General features: G+C 40.4%; 1 protein-coding gene across 1 annotated transcript; it reads right to left on the bottom strand.

The window, feature by feature from the left end:
- On the bottom strand, window positions 1-23,806 carry LOC108677931 (AKT-interacting protein). Its single transcript, XM_047884987.1, has 10 exons — window positions 23,786-23,806; window positions 23,120-23,223; window positions 18,189-18,264; window positions 6,127-6,240; window positions 4,721-4,854; window positions 4,187-4,251; window positions 3,628-3,728; window positions 2,894-3,084; window positions 2,369-2,543; window positions 1-1,259 (listed from the first exon to the last, which is right to left on the bottom strand). Exons 1-10 carry the CDS (start codon window positions 23,804-23,806, stop codon window positions 1,161-1,163), a joined length of 1,080 nt encoding a protein of 359 aa, XP_047740943.1. The 3' UTR covers window positions 1-1,160.
- Between the last annotated feature and the right edge of the window lie 1,291 nt (window positions 23,807-25,097).

Below are 25,097 nucleotides of genomic sequence, written 5' to 3'. Positions count from 1 at the left end.
ATACTTATGTTCACTTAGCGAGTTTTGAAAGTATGGCCCCTGAAGTCATTTGCCACACAAAGAACTCACAATACTTAGTTTTTTAAAATGGCTCTGTTCTACGGATGCGTCTTGACAATTCATAAAAATCGACTCGTCATAAAAACCTGATGGAATTATTCGTAAGTTCATCATTAACTACACTAGAGAAAAGCAATAATTGGCACCTATAATATAAAAAAAAAAATCTTTCGATCAGTCGTCCTAAAATGTACCTAGATTTAAAAGTTGGCTTATGCTTCGCATAATTGACATAGCTTAGTAAAAAAATCGAGAAGCATTTCTTTGCTCACACGTGAAAATCAGAAGCCTATTTTCAGAGCAAAAAAGAAGGTCTAAATAGAGATTAAAAAAGAAAAACCATGTTTCGGCAGTATACTGACGAAATATGTACACTATAAATGTTGAAAAAAATAAAAACCCTATTTTTTATACTACACATTCAAAGTGACGTTAGATGTTCGCTCAGAAGGCGCGGAATTATCCTAAGGAAATTGTACGAATTAGATATGTTCATAGGCTCTGCTGAGTGGCGAAGCTCTGCCATACATTTGTCACCGGCTACTTATGAAAATAATTATAAAATATTCACGGTTGTAATGTTATGTCTGTTTGTTTGTAAAATAAGTGAATGCGTTTGATTAAATAAATCTGATTATTTCGTAAGATTATATATAATGTTCTAGCTTTGAAGTTCTGGACTACACATCTACGCAAAATTAGTAGTTAACATTTGCAATTGCGCGTGCGCACTCATCTAAGTTAGTAACAACGTACGAACGTCAACATCACTAGCGTCTGACTGGAGAATAAATGATCTGTTGCTCAACAGGAATAAATTAAAAGCTGTAAGTAGAAAAGAGCGACGAGCCTTGCTGGAATAAAGCACCCCGAAAGAGGCAGCAGGGGCGTAGGGCTGTGTCAGGACGTGCAGGGGCGTAAGGCTGAGACGGCTATGACGTAGGGCTGGGTCAGGACGTGCTGGGTCGTAGGGCAGAGGTCGCCAGGGCGTATAGTTGGAGCAGGACGTGCAGGGGCGTAGGGCTGCGGCGGCTAAGGCGTAGGGCTGGGTCAGGACGTGCTGGGACGTAGGGCTGAGACGGCTATGGCGTAGGGCAGGGTCAGGAGGTGCTGGGCTGCTGAGAGAAGATCTGCATGGTGTCAGGCTTGACCCACGACAGCCCAACGCCGATGCTTTCTTCCGCGCTCGTCTTGAGAGGCTGCAAGGCAGATAAAGTTAGCTAGCAGTGCACACATCACGTGGGTACAGCAGTGCGCATACACGTACAAACTGCACGGCACAGAGCATAGCACACAGCACGGCACAGAGCATATAGCATGACACACAGCACGGCACAGAGCATGGCACACAGCACGGCACAGAGCATGACACACAGCACGGCACAGAGCATGACACACAGCACGGCACACAGCACGGCACAGAGCACGGCACACAGCACGGCACAGAGCACGGCACACAGCACGGCACAGAGCATGGCACACAGCACGGCACACTATGGTGGATAGAATTTTGTTAACAGTGTTCTTTGAACATTTAAGCGAGCCTTGACAAGATCTCGAAAATTTTTTGATTGCGAGTTGGACGAGGTGCCGTTGGATTGAACCCTATCTCGGCATAAAGTTGTGTCATGAATCATTAATCAGGCTCTGTTCAATTGTACGCATTTAAAACAATGTACAAATTAGCAAGATTTCAATTGGTTTGCCCGCCAATTTGGTCAGAGTGGCCCCCGAAAATTTTCATTGTGTTAACATAACGTGCCCACGGGCAAGTCCTTGCTGTCGAAGCTATGTCTGATGACATATTGGTGGTGCTCTATGTTGATCAATAGTGTCTTAAAACGTTCTAGTTAGTTATCTGATTCGAGATAGTCAAGATAAATCTTTAACGCAAGAGTTTGTTCATCTTCCATTAGTTAAAAATTCGAAGAAAATTTTTTAGATTATTATTGAAAAAGCGACATACACTTCTGACATGAGATAGGGATTAGCACTGGTCGTTGTTCCTAAATGAACAATACGCCAGTAAAGCCATCTTCCTCTGGGACCTTAAAGCCAAGATAAACCGCACTTGACGCCGTAGCTCATTACTAGACCGACTCATAAGTTCCGTGGCATGGTATTTATAATACAATAGATGTCACGTCACACTACAATAGGTACATCACGGCCCACAGCACACGGCAAGTACAATGCTCTTCGCTCATCATAGGAGCGCTTCATACAGACAAACATCGCAAATAATGTGCTTGCTTGAACACAAACATTTCCCTGCAATACGCGGATGAGAGAGTAGCACTCTACACACCCGAGGAGTTTTAAGCTGCTTCCTGATGGGCTCGTGGACGATGGGGTCAAACTGTGAGAATATGATGGCGTGCGCGTCGTAGTCCGCGGCCGCCGGCGGGTCGTAAACGCTCTGCAGGCTAGCGCTCACGCACGCCCGCACCCGGCGCTGGAACAATTCAGGGTCGCTTTCGTACCTGAGCAACACAGAGAAGTGAGAGTTGGCTACGCTGAATAACAAGATTGTTCTGAAACAAAAAGTCGGAATATACAACTATTAAAATTAATGAACATTAATTGGGATTTTGGCATTAGCGTGGAAATTACTCATCTGAATACTGTCTACCAGCACTTGCAGCACGGCGACCTAAAACGACGGGTCTAGGCTTCTACTTATATGGACAGCGTGCAGCACTCACAGCACGGCGGCCTCGGGGTTGAGGGGCTTGGTCTCTACTTATATGGACAGCGTGCAGCACTCACAGCACAGCAGCCTTGGGGTTGAGGGTCTTAGTCCCTACTCATATGGACAGCGTGCAGCACTCACAGCACGGCGGCCTCGGGGTTCAGGGGCTTGGAAGTCTCTATCTTGAGGAAGGCGCGGCGCATGTAGAGCAGCAGGTGGAAGAGGAAGTTGCTGCAGCGACGCCACTTGTAGTTGAAGCCTCGCGCCACGTCCATCTCGCCTGTGTCTGGTGACACCAGCGGGTGGAACACCGGCGTCTCGAATAATATTCTCTGAAAATAATATTGATCGTAGGAATAATGTTTCATGGAAATATTATCGCTTAGGAAGATGTAATAATAAAATTTTTGAGTAAGAACAGTATTCCTTAAAATGCCGTGATGCTCGTGAAAATTGTTCTCTGAAAATAACGTTGCTGATGAAGATAATACTGCCGATTTTATGTATAAAGGAAATTATGAATGAATGTGATGTTAATTAATTTCAATAGTGACTTTTTGTGATAAAAAATAACAATTTAAAAAACATAAGAATCTCAGGAGCGGTAACGACAAATGCATTCATTAACACTTGCGAATTTCTTACTCAAATTCTAAAACCAAAGAATTAGGAATACGTTATGTTTCATAGCTCATGAATATTTTCTATTCACGAGCTATGAAACAGCGTTTCCCTTTCTTGGCTTACATATTTATATAAATACCATGATGATCTCACAAGAATTGCTAGCAGGATAAAATTTCTACTATTCACTCAAATCAAAGGATTGTTTCGGCGGCACAAAATCCTTTGTAAAAAGGCCATGAGCAACGAACCGGTACAGCGCCGTCGGGGAAATTCTCAGGAATGTGCAGCGTGAAGCGAAATATTCCTTCCTGGTAGTCTCCCTGACGCACGAACACCACACCGAACCACACTGCGAACATAATATAATAATAATAATAATAATAATAATAATAATAACAATAATAACACATATCGCCACATAATATCAATGATGGTATAGAAGAGAGCATTAAAATAGGACGGGAATAGCAGAAAACATAACAACCATAACATAGTTCAAGGAAGGTGATATGCCAATTGTCACAACGACTTTTTCAAGACGAAAAGAGCTTTTTCTGGAAAGAGCACACGAATATAATGATCAAGTTTCAATAGAACAGTAAGAAACCCAATGTTGGTTCTATAATTCACTAAGATACCACAGTTATTGGACCACTTCACAAAAATCTTCATGAAAGTCTCGTAAGACTGACTCACAAGTGCAGATACCATGAAACAATATCAATATATCGTATAAATAGGTATAGATATATCGTAATACGGATATCCATTCACATTGTGCAACAAACTCTGATGATAGCCACTCACCCAAGGGGCTTTTGGCGGAAGGTATAACATAAACGCCTTGTACCCGCTCTTTCTGCAACAGTTGACTGAAAAAAAAAAAACAGAAATTATTCATCAACGAAAAGCTTGAGGTGGCCAAACAAAGCTAAGCGCCCGCCTCTCCAATAACACTTGCACCAAGAAGGACAGGTAAAAAAAACTGCAACATACAATATCTCTCAACAATGTTAATCTTCTCAAGAATATTAATCAATCCCTCGCTTCCAAAAAAATGAAACCCCGTAAGTCATAATTACGAATTCAGCCAATTAAGAGCAACTCAATACGTATAAAATTAACCTTAGAGATACTATTCCAAATAAATATATAGGTACTCACTAATGACGTGTACGCGATACAAATTTAGTCCATTGACTTTCAAACAAGAAAACAATAGGTCCACTCAAAAAGTGAATAGCGAGTCTATTGACTTTCAAACAAGGAAACAACAGGCAGGTACACTCAGTGAATACTAACTGAACTCTTTATAGTATAACTAAATGATGTATAACTCACTACTCGGCCAGCAAGATGTTCTCGAAGTAGTGAGGACTGTAGGCATGGTTGCCCTTCGGTGTACAAGTGCGCTGGTCGATCATCTTGCTGGCCATGGACAACTGCTGGTCGAAGTCAGGTACGGGAGGCAGCACCTGATAACACAACACAATCAGTCCCATATCGTCAGGCGTGCCTATACGTAATTATTAGGCACTGACAAAGCGGACAAAAACGCAGCTGCAACGGGCCAAAAAAATTCATATTATTTAATAACGACTGGCTTCTGCGCCAAAAATAACATAAACGACTGGCTTCTGCGCCAAAAAATAACATAAACGACTGGCTTCTGCGCCAAAAATAACATAAACGACTGACTTCTGCGCCAAAAATAACATAAACGACTAGCTTCTGCACCAAAAATAACATAAACGACTGGCTTCTGCGCCAAAAATAACATAAACGACTGGCTTCTGCGCCAAAAATAACATAATTTCATCTTAGACAAAGTAATATACCTTTGAAAAATCGCTCAATAAGAAAACCTGTACATAATTTTCTTCTTTGGACTGCACACTAGCAGAAATTGCTCTCGAGTATCTCAATAATCTTCACTAAATATAATACCGTAACGTTATTCCCAGCCTAAGAATATATTTAACTACATTAGTGCATTTTGTAAACTTCATTCAATAGTAATATTAAACAAACATACTCGTCTATCTCTTATACAATGAATAAAAATTGAGTTACTCCCTATATAATAACGTTAGAACTTTCAACATATTTCAAATTGAGATGGCTCGACGTGACTGATGGAAGAATATATATGAAGTTACGAGATGTTAAAATTTGTGATAGCTGAAGCTTCCTTTTCAAACTCGTTTTGGTTCACTGACCCAATGCATGGATAATGTTTCACTCCCAGAAATATTTTATAATGGCTGCAATAATGCACGGGTGGGGTGGATATCAAGCACAAATCAAACTTGAAGTCATCGAGAGCTGAAATTAGGTGCAAAGTCTGGCTATGCAGACACTCGGAGTCAATAGAGAGCCTTATTTACGTGGTGCAACTAAGAACAGGGAAGTAGAGACCGCTAATATTACATGGAATCATAAACACCAGAGGTGCACAGAACAAGCTCTACGCGAGACGCACTTAGCGATCATTCAAATTTAAATAAATATTAATCGTAACCAATTTCCGAGTACATATTATAGCCCGAGCACCGGAGCGGGGTCCGTAAATTCCACCGTTTCAATGCATGAGCACAGCATGGAACTGGTGGTCAGACACCCGTATAGTTGATTTAGAATAGCAGAATAGAACAACAAGCATAACAAATGAAGCGACAATATCTACAGAATAAACACGTTCACGTTTAAATATGGTAGCATATCGTGACACTACACCAAACCTTCACCTTGCGCAGGCTACTCCTGGTGGAGCTGGTGCGGCTGATGGTCCCACCCTCAGTGGGGGGAGGGACTTTGCTGCCCCCACCGCTGGCATCTCCCACGCCCCCAGTCTCGCTAAGCTGCACAAAACATCATATGAATTATCTTAATTATAAGCTTAGGATGTCAAGCTTTCAATTGAAATAAGACGCATTTTCTTGCCTTGAGCCTCATGCATAAGCGTGCGGCGAATAGGATTTGGAATTGTCAGACTCGATCCAACCACATCTGAACAGGGTACGTTTGCCGTAACCGACTAAATTTAATTTCAAGATAATGTCCACGTTTACATTGATCGAAATAGCGGGGAAAATGGTCTGAAAAGCGTTCTAGTGGCTAGCAGCAACGTTAAAATAAGCCGCTTCGTCATTTATTTCTTCAAAATGTTGTTCGGGTTTCTTGTTTTAAATTGAAAAAACGGCGATACGGTGTTCTATTTCACGTGACGGCCGGTCACCGAAATAAAGTTTTATGTGTTTTTTTCTAACAGAGCATCTATAATGAACTTTAGTTGCATGCAGCTATTGAATATTATATTTCAACAATTAGTATGCAATAGCAGACGGCATTCTCAAGGAGTTGGCTGAGACATGTGTTTACCACAAGGTAAAAGCCGAGAAAATAAAAAATATTTTACGGAAAAAATAGTTATATATTCCCTTTCGAGGAAACTTGCCTTGAGATTCAAGTATTCAAATGCAGAGACAGTAGATCTAAAGGAGACTATTGATGCATATAAGAAGTCCGGACACATCTACCACATCATGCAATTAAGTAGAAGGAAATGGTTCTATAATCTGATCACTTCTGGATATTTTACGGAGATGCCCAGTATATACCGATACAAAGGCAACAACTGGTTTAGTTCGATACTTGACTGCCACAACAAGTATCCAAATAAAAATAAATAATAAGAAGAAAAATGAGAAATTTTCATTAACAGCAGCCCGACGACCTCAAATCTGCTCCAGTACTTTCCCATCGACTGAATGAATCGATAAATTATATAAACCGAATTGAATAAATCAAAGCCATCTTAGGTGACTGGGCTTTGAGACGCGCGAAGTCGACCGATTTAGAAAATCTTTAAAGCAAAAGGTTACTATTGTAAATTAAAACAAAAAGGAATTGAGATTTCCAGCATCTCATGTAAAATTTATCATTTCCCATTTACCAGAAATTGATTTGAATTTCCCGTGAGTTAATCTAAAACGTACTAGTAAAATTTAACGATTCAATGAATTAAATAAGATAATGGCAAGCGACAAGCTCACCTGTGGTCCCTCAAGACGACCTACACATCCCAGGCACCAGCAGCTCAGGGACAATTTGCACAAGCAGATCTCACCCGTGCACCTTTGGGACATGCGTGTTCTGTCCATACCATGGGTTCGCGTTCATAACGCTATTATACTATCAGACCTCCTTTCAAATACACAAATAGTTTAATTATCTGGACTGACGAAACGTCGTACTCTCGCGAGTTAACGTTATTTAAGAGTACCCTTAAGTACATGCATGGCAACTTGAAGCAAAATTACTATTTAGCTGGTTTAAATCGAGATTCCGCGGACTAATTTGCATGCACGAAAAAGACTTGAATAACAGTTTTCTATTACATAACTTGTGACACTCATGTTTTCTTTTGAATAACTCGACCAAAAGAGCTAAAAGCCCGTTGGGAATTGACATATACAAGAGGTCGCCATGAAGTGCAGCAAAGAACCAAAGAACCGAGAAGAGAAGACTTTCAGGCAAGACCTGATATGACGCAGGAGAGGTTACCACTAAAAGACGGAAAGAGCCGAAACAAGAGGCCATCACTAAAAGACGGAAAGAGCCGAAACAAGAGGCCATCACTAAGAGACGGAAAGAGCCGAAATAAGAGGTCATCACTAAGAGACGGAAAGAGCCGAAACAAGAGGTCATCACTAAGAGACGGAAAGAGCCGAAACAAGAGGCCACCACTAAAAGAAGAAAGAGCCGAAACAAGAGGCCACCACTAAAAGAAGAAAGAGCCGAAACAAGAGGTCACCACTAAGAGACAGAAAGAGCCGAAACAAGAGGTCACCACTAAGAGACGGAAAGAGCCGAAACAAGAGGTCATCACTACGAGAAGGAGAGCCGAAACAAGAGGTCACCACTGAGAGACGGAAAGAGCCGAAACAAGAGGTCACCACTAAGAGACAGAAAGAGCCGAAACAAGAGGTCACCACTAAGAGACGGAAAGAGCCGAAACAAGAGGTCATCACTACGAGAAGGAGAGCCGAAAAGAGCTAAGATTATGAAGACGAGTGCTGGGCAGCGGGTGCGCCGCAAGAGACCTAAATTTAGCCACCCGTGGTGTTGATGGCATCGCGCGGTACGCAGCACAGATACAGATGGAATGCACTGATAGCAATCAGCATAGCTATCGTGACCGCTCGCACCAAGCTACTATCAGCTAAAATATATGTCTGTCCTCTTCTCAAATATTAATTTGATCTTTTAAAATTCGTATGGCTAATTAACAGAAACATTTGAAATAGTACATGTATTCATCTGATATTGAAACTTTCAAATTTATTATTATAGAATAACATTATAATTCTACTTGCTAACAAGTACAAAATTATAACAGTATACGAGCAGAAAATTCATCGAAAATAGGGAGAGAAATTTCGACGTAGGAAATTTGAATTCTAACCTTAATTAGCGAGACAACAGGTTAATATAGAACAATTTCGAATAAAATCCTATATTATGTGTTGGAAAAGAAGCGTAGTTCAATTTTTTTTAATAAAATCAAGAGTTTATAAGTGAATTAGAAAACTGCACGAGCGGTGAGATAGCAACAGCACGGAAATATAACGGCAGCAAGACGCTTTCGTCACTGCTGAACATCCGCTGGCTTTACATGAATTCTATAAAAATGTCCTGTTAAATAAGAAAGAGATAAGATTGAACGCATGCACCCACGCTCGGCTAATGCCTTTTTTCAATAGAAATGCACAATTTTTAATTTTTCACACTTCATGATTTTTCACTTAGGCATAAGCAAACTATGGATGGAAGTATTTGAAGTTAAGGTTATTCAACATAATTAAGTAATGCAATTCAAGTGAAGATTCTAGTACTAATTAATTGTTTGAAACAACATTTCCAGGAATTTAATTAGATAAACGGTATATTTTTCCAATACACTGAAAAGGCAACAAAGAAGAATGTTTTTCTCATCAAGTCCAGGTCCATCAGAGCGGAAAGCTGATATCCTGCCAGTCTTTTCTAATTCCAATCCAATAAAAGCCATAAATAACAAAAGGGTCCAATGCCACAGTTTTTCAGGTATCTAACTGCATTTTTCCTCCCATCTTCAAACAAAGCCCATACCTTTTTCGTCAAATTTCAACAACTTTTTTTTTTCTTTTCTTCACAACTCTACGGAAAAATGTCTGGCGTAGAACAAATAAAAGCCCGTGTTCTGAGTAGCACGGAGAATCTCAACCTCCTATTCGGCAGTCTTTGTTCAGAATACATTTTTGACGAAACGGTAGTTCAGTTCAGTTCCGTTGTTTGATAAAAGTTTTTTTAACAACAAAGAAGACGGCACAAAAAAAACACCATATTTTTTGTGCCGTAATCACCAAAAGTGCCGTAATCACCATTTTGTGCCGTTATCACCATAATCACCAAAAAGTTTCGGAGTCCAGCTCCATCGTCTGTTCGACAATCCTAGAGAGAAAATACTTAGTTTTCAAATTTTTTGCGAATTTGCGATCAAAGCAGTCAAGAGATCTTAGTACTTGATAAAAGGTGCACTTATTAAATAAAAAATTTTGAAGGATTCAGTATTGTACTTGCATGTAATACAAGATGTTGTTCCACCAACTGACTACGAAAACAGGAGCGCACTGCTCGGCAGAGCGCAGTGCAGTGGCAGACACACGCCTCGACTGCCGTAAGAGAGTATACGCCTATACGCCGGCACCACACACACCTCGACTGCCGTAAGAGAGTATACGCCGGCACCACACACACCTCGACTGCCGTAAGAGAGTATACGTCGGCACCACACACCTCGACTGCCGAAGAGTTTATACGCCGGCAAGAACGCTGCGTATCAACTCACACCACACGCAACCCAGATCACAAACAATACTGTTGATGCCTAGGCCTAGGCATACACAGAGATAGTGAGCATGCGATGTATGTCAATCATTAGTGTGCACTAATGACAGAATCTTAACACAAGAACACGCTCATGCTAATCGAGTATAATAACAAATATCGAACAAAAATGGAAAATGGCACTTCGCTTGATCACCATCCCGAACATCGCTTCAAAATTAGATCATAATTCCAACCCCTGATACCACAACAGGTCCCTAACAAGGGGCTATATCACGAGTCGTACACTGGAGGCGTTGATAAACAAAACTCGGGCCGGTCTTTCCGCAGGCCTCCGAAGCGTTATTCAAACACTTCATCGCTGCCGCTAGGACCGCTAACCGTTCCTGAGTTTGATCAGTACATGAACCAGGTGTTACTTAGGCTCTGCATACGGCGGGGAGTGTGCCGTGCAGCGTGAACCAGGCTAGCTTGCCATGCAGCGTGAACCAGGCTAGCTTGCCACGCAGCGTGAACCAGGCTAGCCTGCCACGCAGCGTGAACCAGGCTAGCTTGCCACGCAGCGTGAACCAGGCTAGCCTGCCACGCAGCGTGAACCAGGCTAGCTTGCNAGATGTGTATAAGAGACAGGCGTGAACCAGGCTAGCCTGCCACACAGCGTGAACCAGGCTAGCCTGCCACGCAGCGTGAACCAGGCTAGCCTGCCACGCAGCGTGAACCAGGCTAGCCTTCACACAGCGTGAACCAGGCTAGCCTGTCTCGCCGCCTCGTGTTATGCAACACAGCAGCCGTTATATTTATTCTTACTGTATAGTTATGAGTGTAGCTCAGCGTAAATTCATCTTCACGGATTAGGTAGGGTGAACAGTGTCTTTTATCCTGCTACATGGCCGTAAAAAATCGATCAACATTGACAATAATTAAACTTTAATTAATTAATTGACTGTATCTCGCATGAGCAAGAATGAAAATTCACTGGAAGCATTACATTAACATTCCTACTGATGACCATGGCCATTGGTTACCTGCACCAGTAGTGACCACATGCATGTTGTGCACAGTCGAGAGGATCGTGAGGATGGCATAACATCATGCATGGCGGCGGAGAGTTCCGAGCAAGCGCGGTGGCGTAAGGCCGCATGCGTATGGCGAGCGCGAATAGCAGAACAAGCGTCACGCAATAACGCATGCAGCGATGCAGCGCAAACAGCAGCTCGACTCTCACTTGAGAGGCGCAGTTTGATGAAAGAATCTCTCCGTCAATATATGGCCGTTGTTCACGCTAACGTGTCTACCTTTATAATAACTTAACCCCACAACTGAGACCTGCAGTCAGACACCGCGAGCTTAGCGTCGGGGCGCTCAGGAACAATCCTCCTATATATATAGGAGCGCGAAATCCCATAGGACTTCTGACGAGCCCAGACACGCGTCAGAAGTCCCCCCTGAGAAGGTTCGCATAGCAGTGAACTTCAAGACGAAATAAGAAAAACTTGTGTAGCTTTCGTTTGTTAACTCGTGCATATGTGAGTGCGCCAGGAGTATGAATGCAACACCAACACGTCACAGTTCGTCGCGCGACGTAACAACCGTCTCCGTGACTTCGTGCCACGTATGAGACGCGGAGAAGGCCGTCCAGTCCAGGAAAGTTTTGCGAACTTTAACATGAAGGCAGAGTAATTTAATTCATAGAGAGATGAAGTAATTAAATGTCACTTTGACCTTAGTTGAAGATTTAATTAAAGATAGCTCAAGCTGATACCTGCATATATGGAGCCAACAATGATTTATAACACTGATACCGCGATGTTGTTAATACTGCACTGATATTTTGATGGTAATCTTTTTATTGCGTTGATGAAATGATGTTACTATTATTACTACACTGATGTAGCGATGTTACTTATTTCACGATGCTTCTGTTATTACTAGGCTGATGCCGCAAGTCCAACATAGAAAACAACTGACTTCGCTTGATACATCGAAAAGATTGTCACAGCACTCAAAAATTAGAAAATAATTCAACTAAATGTAATAAAAGAAATTGAATTAATTTTGATACTCGAGAATATAAGTATTTATTCAGTGATTTTTGAATAATCTGACTGGGAGAACCGGTAATCGTAATAAAAATCGATTAATAAGTAAGTAAAACCAAGTTATAAGACTAAAATTTTGACGCTATCTATGGTGTTGAAAAATTCAAACTCAAATCAAGAACGTGAACTGGGGAGTTCGTGAATACAAAATCATGGCGGTATTAACAGTCGTTCCTTGATAATTAATTCAAGCAGATTCATTATGCACTCAGAGATACTCAACCATTTCAGTAACAAGCATGCTTAGTGAACGAGAACCCGAGTCGCTACTCTTGATTCACTTCGCATCTTGATTCTTAGCATATTCATCTTCACTTAGTACCAAGATTTGGCGCAGAGTACCAAGATTGGCGCAGAGAGGCGCGGGTTCGATCCCAGCTCTGTGCGCCAGTTTCTGGTCAGAATCGGCAAGGAGGCCGGGCGGTTAAGCACAGCAAAATTGAAGCAGTGAGTTGCGAGTTCGAGATCGCAAAATGCCGTGAAAGTTCTGCGATGATAAGAATCGGCGACAGGCCTACGGCCTAATAACACTGAAACCGCTATTATTATTATTATATTATTATTATTGACATCTCAGACAATACAAGGTAAGGAGCCTGAGTTTGCGATATTTTACACGATGCTCGCCTTCGCTTACCCTGCTTGTCAGCAGTCGTGTTCATGGCGCATTGTACCGGCACTTACGTATAGACTGCAAACTCCAGTAAAAGCCACAAAAAAAAAACATGCTGACGAAGCTCTATGCGGCTTACCAGACACTATAAGGTAAAGAATATATCTTGGTATTGAGACGCCAGACGACGAGTATTGGATAATAGAAGGGAACTGTCCGACTCAGCAGACTGAATGAAGAAGAAATCGCAAGACGTCTGAATCAAATAAACATTTAATCATTTTAGAATGATGAAAATGAGAAGGGGGCAAGATGCCAGTTCCAAGCTATAGTTGAGTTTATCAAAAAAATACAGTGCCTCCGCGATGTTTTGAAATAATTATTGTGTTGTGAATCCATATATTAACTATCCTGAACCTGAAACTAACTAAAAACCAGAATGATATATTTACCTATACCATGTAAAACGATTTTTGGTTCAAACCAACCCCCTTGTTCCGAAAAATTACAGAAAGCCAAGCGTCTTATACAGCAGCCTTGCAGCACAATTGCGAAGTAGCGAATTCTTTACGCAATATTGGCGAAACAGCAGCACCAACATTCTACATGAGCGATTTAGAGGATGGGTGCATTAGACTATTAGATGGTTTAGTTGACCAATCCAAAACTTGTTTCATGTTGACAAGCCCGGGCGCTATGAAACAGTAACAGGAGACCACTACACAGAGGCTACACAGAATATTTCATGCTAAGGATGTGTACGTCACAGCGATGGCTAGCGTTGCAGCGGCAGTAATGCTATGCAAGGCGACGGCCAAACCGCCGTGTAACGGACCACGGCCTCCGTCCATCCGAGCATATGACGTCGGTCTTCACGTTGGGAGGATAGGCATGTAACGTCGGTCTTAATGTTAGGCGGTAGGCATGTAACGTCGGTCTTAATGTTAGGCGGTAGGCATGTAACGTCGGTCTTAATGTTAGGCGGTAGGCATATGACGTCGGTCTTAACGTTGGGCGGTAGGCATGTATATAACGTCGGTCTTAATGTTAGGCGGTAGGCATATGACGTCGGTCTTAACGCTATGCGGTAAGCATCTGACGTCGGTTTCAACGTTAGAAGGTAGGCATATGACGTCGGTCTTAATGTTAGGCGGTAGGCGTGTAACGTCGGTCTTAACGTTAGGCGGTAGGCATATGACGTCGGTTCCAACGTTAGAAGGTAGGCATATGACGTCGATTCTAACGTTAAATGATGAGGACCGTGCCTTACAACTTGGCATGACAAATTATCGTACATTAATGATTTCATATGACATTTTGACTAGTACGAATTTTATGTTTCATACTGTATTATAAAACTTTCTAACTGAGCAAAACGGGGAAAAAACAAGCAATTCGCATGTAGGGAAACAATACACACAGAAGTCAAAGGCAGTGAAACGTGAAACTACTTGTAACCAATCTAACAAGAATTGCCGATTAATTAAGATAGCGCTGCATGAAGAAATGCGTTTGAACTGACCTAGAACTTTTGTATAAATGGGAAACATCGGAATGAAAGGCGTGTTGAAATCTATACAAAGAACCAGCACAATGCATAGAATCCTAGCCCCCTAGATAGGGAGGGACGCATTGTCTGTCGCATTGTTGTAATTGTAATCCTGGTAGTGGCGACTAGTGAGGGAGGGGGGTGTATAGGTCAGTTTTTCCGGGCACTTGGTGTCACTGGTAGTTCCACGACCATCACGGGCTCGCTGACACGCCAGAACCATGTTATTGCATTACACAACACCCTGAGGTGTTGTTTATTATTATTATTTACACAGGAGGTCATTATTATTATAATGACCTCCTTATTACCATTACACAGGAGGTCGCTGCCAGTGAGAGCAGTGAGACAATCACGAAGATTAAAACTGCCCGGTTGGGAAGAACGACATAATTGTCAGAGATTGATAAAAATTACCTTTTCAGAAAAATTGCTTCTTCAGAACATTTTCTGTTCATATACTAAACAGAAAATTCTGTCTATATACTAGTGATAAAATTTTTAGGAGTCCATGGAAATTAATATGGAAATAAAACAAATTTAAAAGACACTTCATGGCACCCCAAAATTGAAGTGTCCTAAAAGTGTCTTTAATTACTTCTACAAATTCAAGTAATTTAACATAAGCAACAACGATTAATTATCGAACGCTCCACACTGAAGATCCTGCATTTTAATTCCTCGAACTTTTCAACGATAGCTGAGTTGAAAGAGGCGATGGTCTAAGCTAAGGTTATATAGTGGCCACTTGCGGCGTGAGCTTCACTAGCTGAGCACACAGTGGTAAGAAAGACAGTTCCCGGCTTTTTAGGTTGAACCGCTGAAACGACTCTGTACGAATACATTTATTACAGACACTCATAACAGAAAATAAGCGATTGTCGTTAAATTAAACGGTTAGAGGTTACAGTCAAAAAAGATTGAAGCAAACTCCTCCTGCCAGAACATGTAGAAGACAAGTGCAAGTTTGTACGAAGTAATGCACAACACACGCAGCGGATTAGGTCATTCAGAAAATAAGCGATCGTCGTTAAACTGAACGGTTCCAAGTTGGAGTAAATAAAGATTAAAGCAAACTCCTCCTGCCAGAACATGTAGAAGACAAGTGCAAGTTTGTACGAAGTAATGCACAACACACGCAGCTGATAAGGTCATAGTGTTGCTGGATAGAAGTGATGTTGTGAAGCAGGGAGAAACAAGCACTGGAATGATCACGCTCATGGACGGCGATAACAAGGTCAATGGCTGCAAAGAAACGTGCACTAGATAAAAAAAATGTCTCCGCTCCAGGACGGCAAATAATTCATGAATTGTTGATAACATTTCATTTTAATTGAAATAGAATTGCGAGTAACTGAAGAGCCTAAAAGAAAAAATCACAGGCATAAAACAGCGCATTGTTTCGTGGATGTCTTGTCAGCATCAGACACAAGACCAACTGCTGACACAAGACCAACTGCTGACACAAGACCAACTGCTGACACAAGACCAACTGCTGACACAAGACCAACTGCTGACACAAAAACAACTGCTGACACAAGACCAACTGCTGACACTAGACCAACTGCTGATAAAAACAAATTGCTGACACAAGAACAACAGCGTTTGTTAATAGCCTTGTTGCAACAACCACCCTTCGCCATTTAAGTACATCTCCACTACACCAAACACCCATACAAGAGCACACCATTTGCCTTAACTTTAACAAGCAACAAGATCGAGCTTCCCACCATCAAAATCATCACCACACAAACTTTGCTTTACCAAACTAACCATTTACACCACCACCAACACCAATATTACCTCACCACAGCCACACCACTCAAAAATCACTGCCACCACTACACTAAAATCGAAATTACGCCACGACAATTACCGCCACCGTAATCACCACCACCACCATTACCGCCACTGTTATCACCACCACTACCATTACCGCCACCAAATCCAGCATCACTAACACTGCACAACACAGCACCACCATTACTACCACAACCACTACCATTACCGCCACCACTGTCACCACCACCACCACTAACACAACTGTCACCACCACCATCACTAACACAACACAACACCACCATTACCGCCACCGCTATCACCACCACCACCATCACTAACACGACACCACCACCACCACCACCACCACGGTAAGACCTCACCACCACGCCCCCAGCAGCAGGACGGACAGGATGCCGGAAGTACAGGCGAGCGCCAGGGACGCGGCGCAACTAACGACGCAGGCGCAGTCGCGCGCAGCCGCCGTAATGACAGCAGCACGCCAGCCTCCTTTGTCCGGAGACACAAGCACGTCTTTTCGTTTGTAATGAACTAAAGCAGTGACACAAACACACCTTTTCGTTTGTTTCGCTACCGTAATGTACTAAAGCAGTAACACAAACACGCCTTTACGTTTGTTTCGCTCTCTACCGTAATGAACTAAAGCAGTGACACAAGCACGCTTTTTCGTTTGTAATGAACTAAAGCAGTAACACAAACACGCCTTTACGTTTGTTTCGCTCCCGTAATGAACTAAAGCAGTGACACAAACACGCATTTTCGTTTGTTTCGCTCCTGTAATGAACTAAAGTAGTGACACAAACACGCCTTTTCGTTTGTTTTGCTCCCGTAATGAACTAAAGCAGAGACACAAGCACGCCTTTTCGTTTGTTTCACTCCTGTAATGGACTAAAGTTACAAATGGGTTCCCATATAAAATACACTGGCATCATAATTTCTTATGAAGTTACACAAAAATATTAGAAATACTGGTTAAATACAACAGTTACAAGAGAATGGTCTAAACGATAACCTTAAAAAGTTTAATTTTTACTTCAGAATAAGTGATAAATAAAGCCTGGTTTATAATATTTTTGACTATATGTACATTCGGGAGCATCAAACAGGCATTTTGGCCAACTTGAATTCGATGTACAAAGGCATGGGGAATCATACGATACTTTTATCATGACTATTCATGTACGTATACGTATATATACGTATGGAGAATCATATGATCCTTTTATCATGGCTATTATAAAAGTGAAAATGAAACTGTAAATAAAGCATTTAATTTAACCGAAAATCTGGAAGTGAAAAAAAAGTTGAAAATTTTGTCAAAGTATGATGCTAAATTATACAATACCTACTCTGTACAAGAATGAAAAAACAGGAAGATTATGACTTTAGACTATGAAGTCCAGCAGGTTGCTCTTCATTTACGTGTGTGCCAAATTGGGCTTGGCGGTTGTGGGGACAAAATATGAAACATGTCATCACATGCAAAAATTAAATCGTCCTGATAATTATAATTTGTTAATCAGTTGATACGCGAGAACTAAAATAGGTAAATTAAATAAAGAAAACAACCAACCAACGAAATAAATTGAAATGTTTTTAAGATAGTTTGCATTCCATTCCACATCATTCCACTCTCAACACACCCAACATCAAAAGTATACAGACCTTGATAAAAGAACAATCGCTTGAAGTCGTTGCTCTCTGGTAAGCAGGTATCAGATAAAACAACTGGCATCAGCAGAGCAAAACGCATTTAAATCTCGATCATATACTCGCTAGATGTTAACTTAAATACAACTGGCATCAGCAGAGCAAAACGCATTTAAATCTCGATCATATACTCGCTAGATGTTAACTTACTGTGACGTAGCGGAACTGGAAGCGAGCCTCCAGAACTTTGAACTTGCGCTGTGAGTTTCCTATGTTGGCGGCGAGCCTTCACTACATACGAGCATTGAGGAGCTTAGCTACGGGCGCTAGCACGCACGCCGCTCACTCAACTCGGTATCTACTATTGTGATTTGCATGGTGACGTAAGGTGACCACTTGTTTACTTAGTGATAATCTGATCACATCGAAATCTTGACGGAGTTAGGCGTGAAATATACAACACAAGAAAATCATATTGAACTTGGATTGCACTCGATGTTAATAATAGTGTCGATGATACAGATACGTGGAGCACGAATACGAATTTAAAGCTACACTTCGGGAAAAAGTTACAACTTAATTGCCCGACGAAAGTAAATCAGGTTATCAGGGACACCAAAATATTCTAATTGTCTCGACGTAAAATTGAAACAAAATATGAATTTCCGAACTCTGAAAAGTACGAGAACTGACAAAATAAATAAATAAATAAAAAAGTGAGATGCCGAGTCTATTCAAAAGACTGAGTAATATGCTGTAATTACACAGGCAAAGGATAAATAGAAAGCTAAACGATCATCAGGAGTTGTGGCTGCGTGACCTCGAAAATACCTGAGCCGAGACAACGAGATTTTTAATGACTGGAGTCAAAGTCAGTGGTACCACAAAATTACCACAAATAGACAAACTAATTTAAATGTCTTTATAAGCTTCACAAATGTGAAACGAACAAATTCATTAATGGAAGAACAACCTTACGACGTACGAATATAAAATGCAATGGAATTTTCTAAATACATCAGTATTGATGTTGACTTAGTAAGCTGATGCAGCTAAACGCTTCAACTCAATAGATAAGGCGAGTATATAGCAGACGATAGTGCAGAAATGAGCTATTGCTTACGGTAATAAAGTAAGCAGTAGAGAGAAAGTTAGACTGACAAATATTGAGGTTAATATATTGAAGTAATCAGTTTCTATCAATGAGACAGAAAGATAAAAAAGAATTGCACACAACTATCCACTTGGCCAAATCTACTGCTAATATATCACTATAACTTTTTTGCTTCAACATGAGATACGTGGTGAGCGAGACGCCAAATGCAAATTGGCTGCACCGCCTGGCGTGGATAGTCCGTGGCATGTCGTTAGTAATTTCTTTATCCTTATGAACTAAACAAGGAAATAATTACGGCTGCAGCAGAGCTTGAAAATCAAGCTCGACCCTTGCGCATCGCCTACAAAGCTGTCGATCGAGGAGGAACCAGGGCAGATAACGTTACCTGCATCACGCATGAATATAAGGTTAATATAGAATCATAGGCTGGATGATTTTGGACATGATGGCGTCCTGAAGTCAGTTTCGCTTTCACTAAAAACACTGATGATGTCTGCAAAATTAACACCAGCGACTGATGAGCAACGGATAGGTACGGGAAGAAGCAAGTTATGTGGTAGACGACGAGCAGCTTGAGAGCAGGTGCGACACTAGGAAGATCCACCCAGCACACAATGAGGCCGGCTCCCTCTACCGCCAATTAGTTACACTCTATACGTCATTTAGGAAGACAACCCGTGCTACGCCTGCTAGAGGTCGCATCACGCCTCGCTCCTAATATGTCCTATGTTGAGGTCTTCTTCGTATACATTAAGGTCCTAAGTGATAAGATTAATTGCCGTGAACCCCAGGACAGATTAAACGGGAAACGAGGTCGATTTTCAGGTTACAGGAGGTTGATTTATCATCACGTTTATTTAGTTCACGATATATGCAGTGCTTTTGATGAAAATCCGATACCTACTATTATAGAAGTTTGGGACTGGTAGAACGAAATACAGTAACAAGTATGATACCTGTATTTGAGCACAGAGGGAGTTAAAAATAAATTTCAAATGTGATTTATGTTCAAACACGTCAGCAAGCGCCCTGAAATGAAAATGCGGGCTTCTTACAATGCATAGTAGATGCGTATCGTTAATATGAAATAATATATTCCTTCACAAAACTGTTGTAGCAACCGCAAACTTGTCACGGACGCAAAAAATCATTAACGAATAGAAAAACGTGACCGTGAGTATCACAAGCACGAGCACAATTGCCTGATTACGAAAAACAAAGGCAAGACCCAAGGTTCAGCGACGGACGAACAAGTGAAGCAAAAGTCAAGGCTGCATTTGTGCGTACGAAACTTAACTTTGTCGTCGAAGCATAAAGTGTGTTTGAAGATTGTCGAATAAATATGTGAATCTTACGTGAAATTACGATACAGACATTGTACGCCCATTCTGCTGGACGAAAAACTCCATATGATCACAAAATAGATGGACAGAAACATTTCATTTTCGAACATCAGACTTTACGAAAAAAGCGCCACTAAAGCATCAAGATATTATGTTGATGTCACATTGAGTTGTAAATGGCGGCTTCAATATTTAAGGTAGAAAATTACACAGATACTCGACTTATCGCCTAAGTGAGCTATAAAGCATTCAACCGAAGCTTTCCGCCTTCATGTGACAAGAGTATGTTACCAATGAGCTAAATAACTTGAAAATTGCAATGAAGCCAATACTTGTAAGATATTTTTATCATTTGGGTGTATGTTGAATTGTTCATCAAGTTAAACAAAGTTTGTTTAGCGGAGTTTTATGACTAATACGAGTGGAGAAATTAGTAAATGTAGGGAAGTTGTTAACTAGCCAGGGATAAACACGTCTCTTAAAGCCTTGTCACGAACATGTGTCCGTTTAAGAGCACTAGGCCATTAAATTGTATGTCAATAAAATGTCAAAGGCTTATTATATAGCGCCACACAGCAGAAGTAGGCGCGAGGAAAGCCAAGGCTTCAGCCTGACGTTACGCGAGGATCTCGAGCACAGCCGCAATCTGGTGATCGCGTCTTACGTTATCACGTATCAAGATCAGCCCACGCAACATGAGAAAGCCAATCAATATAGACCTGAACGCCGAGCATACCAAAAGGAAAATAAAAACGTTTAATAATAGGAACCAGGTATTAGAGATCTACTCCAGATAAAAAAAAATATCTAGCCATAAACATCGTTCGTATTAAGAACGAAAATTGAGTCATGAAAAACGTTCAAAAGTGAAACCAACTTGCAACTTTGAATTACTGGATAAATAAAAAAAACTGATTAAGGAACGAGCAATATAAATAACGGCGCCTATTTATTTCACTGTCGTAAATGAATTAACGTTACCACCATTCCAACCTGTGACTCCTCAGCCTCGTTTTAAATGACATGGTGAGTCTGCTAAAAATTCAAAAGTTATTTAAAAATTTCCTGACTTTGTACAAGGCTTTTGCAATTTTCACTCGTGTTATAAAACTTGCAAAGTAACAAACATTCACAACGCGCGCATTTCACTATCGCACGCACAATCCTACCGAGCGCATGGCACTACTATATAAGGATAACCATCCTTGCATGGTGCACGCCGCACAAGTGACGGCACGGCGCAGGACGCACGCACAGCACTACCGCACGGCACCGTGCCTACGCACGACTGAGGACAATCATCCTCTCGGGGTGACCACCGCACGGATGACGGCACGACGCAGGATGCACGCACAGCACTAACGTCGCTCGCAGCGAGCTTGACGTTCACATTCTAAGCAATTCATATGAGCGTTGCGTGGCTGCCTTCCTTCACTTTATGCTTATCATCTGAATGCGCATAGCGCACGCGTAGGTAAAGAGAAATCGAAATTTCTGCAAATTACTAGTAGCTTTATTGAAAGTGAAACCTATAGAAAATGAAACCTATACACATGTATATTTGCTGTAATTCGACAGAAGCTTTTCTTTTCTGCAGATTTGATTTGTAAATGTTTATTTATACCACATATCAAAAATCTAACTCCAAATCCTACAAATCAATTAGTATGGAATATAGAAAATTATGCTGCAGGAATTCATGGAATATTTTTGCAAGGGTATGTATAGCCTGTGAATAAAGGGAAAAAAATGCTAAAGTTATTGGCGTATTCACAATACCTATGTAATTGAGATATAATTGACCAGAGTATGAATTCATTTTAGTTATTTTATCTTGAATTGAATTATAAAGAAAAATACAAGAGGAATAAAAACTGAATCCAGAATGATAAAAAAAAAATCTCAGCAAGAAAAGGGTTAGAAAAGGGTTAGAAAAGGTGTTCTCTAATTGGCATGCATTTAGTTTATGGCTTGATTTAATAATAGTAGAGATGATTCAATAAAATAAACCTTTATCCAGATAAGTTTCCTGGTTAAATTAATAATTTGACTAGGAGACTAGGTAAGGTAAAAACCACCCTTGGCATCAAATTGAATAGAATGGCCAAAAGGAGGTTGTAAGTTGACATCAAATTGAATAGAATGGCCAAAAGGAGGTAGTAAGTCAACATCAAATCAAATAGAATGCCAAAAGAAGGTCGTAAGTCAACATCAAATCAAATAGAACGGCCAAAAAGAGGTCGTAAGTCAACATGAAATCGAATAGAATGGCCAAAAAGAGGTCGTAAGTCAACATCAAATCAAATAGAACGGCCAAAAGGAGGTCGTAAGTCAACATCAAATCAAATAGAATGACCAAATGGAGATCGTAAGTCAACATCAAATCAAATAGAATGACCAAATGGAGGTCGTAAGTCAACATCAAATCAAATAGAATGACCAAAAGGAGGTCGTAAGTCAACATCAAATCAAATAGAATGGCCAAAAAGAGGTCGTAAGTCAACATCAAATCAAATAGAATGACCAAAAGGAGGTCGTAAGTCAACATCAAATCAAATAGAATGGCCAAATGGAGGTCGTAAGTCAACATCAAATTAAATAGAATTTCCAAAAGAAGGTCGTAAGTCAACATCAAATTAAATAGAATTTCCAAAAGAAGGTCGTAAGTCAAGTCTGCTCACCTTCCTGACAACGGCTGCCATCCCCAGGGCGTGGGGACCATGAGCAGCAGCAGCACCGGCAGCAAGACGAGAGCAGCTCTGAGGTCTATGCCAGGAGGCTGTAACTGCTCACCGCTCAGTGAGTTGTCTTTAAAACATTAGGCTTATATATAAAATAACTCAGATCACCAAGGTTCTCATTCAGTCAAAGTAAAATTTTTGTATCTAAAACTCTGAAAAAAATTAATTAATTAATTAATTAATCCTAAGTTGCTCATAATATTAATTTAGATCATTGAATAATAGAATAGAAGTAAAAATATCTACAATATTAAGTATTTTGATGCCCTGTTCAAGAATTCTGATGTTGATTGTTTTCTTGATAATGATGCCTGCCTTTCAAACTACCTATAGAACTTTTTTATAGCTCAGTTGTTCAAGTACCTTTTCAAAGTAGCAATATGGTCGGAATTTATAAACTTGTCCCTATTTATTCCACAAGCTTCACAAAGAAGTAATATTGAACAACACAAGAGCTAACACAAGGAAATTAAGCAGGTTGCAATATCAACAGAGGTAGCTACAATATGCTTTAGTTTATAAATAAATTATGTTTTTTTCTTCCAAGGGATTTCTGCACGGTACATACCTATGGTTATATCTATTTAATTTTAGAAAAGTGCAAACTGAGTCATCAGGTTTTGTCATATGGGAAACATCCTAAGTGTTTTTTTATTTTGAGGGAGCTTGTTACTTATAACATTGAGTTATATATATGTGTCTTTTAATAGGTTGTTCAGAAGCATTTCAATAGGAATTCATGAAACAAACCAATTCATTTTCTTGTTACTTTCAAAGTCCCTGTGTGAAAGTAAATAACGTGTTTCAGGCTATTCAGTGGCATCTAAAAGCCTGTTTGTTGATAGGTATATAAATGTGTATACCATCAACCAGGGCTACTCGGGACGGACAGGGTAACTCGGGACAGTCCTCTGACACGGCGTAAAACTGTTTTAGTAGCAAAACTAATTGGAATATTGCAAAACTAAATATAGTGGCGTAAACATCAACATTTTTCCTATCTATGTACGTATTATAAAGGAAGTTCAAAAATACTACATTTACTAGCTTTGAAAAATTCCTGAAAAAAATGGTGAAAAACAATATTTTGAAAAGTTGCTTCTGCTAAGGTCTGTAGTAAAAAAATATTTGCCGTATTAAAAATTGTTGCTTAGAAAAAAGTACCTAGCAGACAAGTGCCAGCATGAATACTTTATTTGTGGAATTTACATACCTCAATCAAAAAAAAAAAAAAAATGGCGGCCATTTCTGCATGGCGGGGCTACTCGGGACAACCCCCCGGGGATATTCGGGACACCCCCAAAAACGCATTTACAGTAGAACCTCAGTTAGCAAAGGCTCCAGTTAAGAAAAAAATGATTAAAAATGACAATTGATTACATTTACCTTGCTCAGCAAAAAAAATTTCACTTATCGAAAAATTAGTGCATCATTGGTCATCACAAAATTGTGCATAGCATGTCATATATAGAATTGTGCACCAGGCATCATAGAATGAAAAGTAATTGCCATAAACTATGATTTATTTCTCCCAAACATATGATGGTTGTCACCAAAACATTCCTTTCTGTTTCAGGTATGTTTTTCAAGATCTTTTTTATAGTAAATTCACTTTACTCAATTAAAATGGTGTGAAATTACAAGCCGTCCTGTAAGCTTACAGATACAGAAAAAAATGCTATAAGGCTGCTGATATGAAGCTTGCAGTGGACAAGGTTGTTGTAAATGCTCAATGGCCTGTTCATGGATACAGTAATATCCCATCAATAATACGGTAATATTGCATCAATAATACAGTAGGTAATTAATGTATACAGTAATATCATATCAATAAAGGAAAAACAAGTAAAAATCACAGAAAATGTCATTTATTCTACCTCTACATCATCTACAATGAAAGAGGAGGACTTCAGAGTAC

Source organism: Hyalella azteca, unplaced genomic scaffold, assembly GCF_000764305.2.
Source record: "Hyalella azteca isolate HAZT.00-mixed unplaced genomic scaffold, Hazt_2.0.2 contig16660, whole genome shotgun sequence".
Taxonomy (NCBI): domain Eukaryota; kingdom Metazoa; phylum Arthropoda; class Malacostraca; order Amphipoda; family Hyalellidae; genus Hyalella; species Hyalella azteca.
This window is presented reverse-complemented; position numbering and strand designations above follow the sequence as displayed.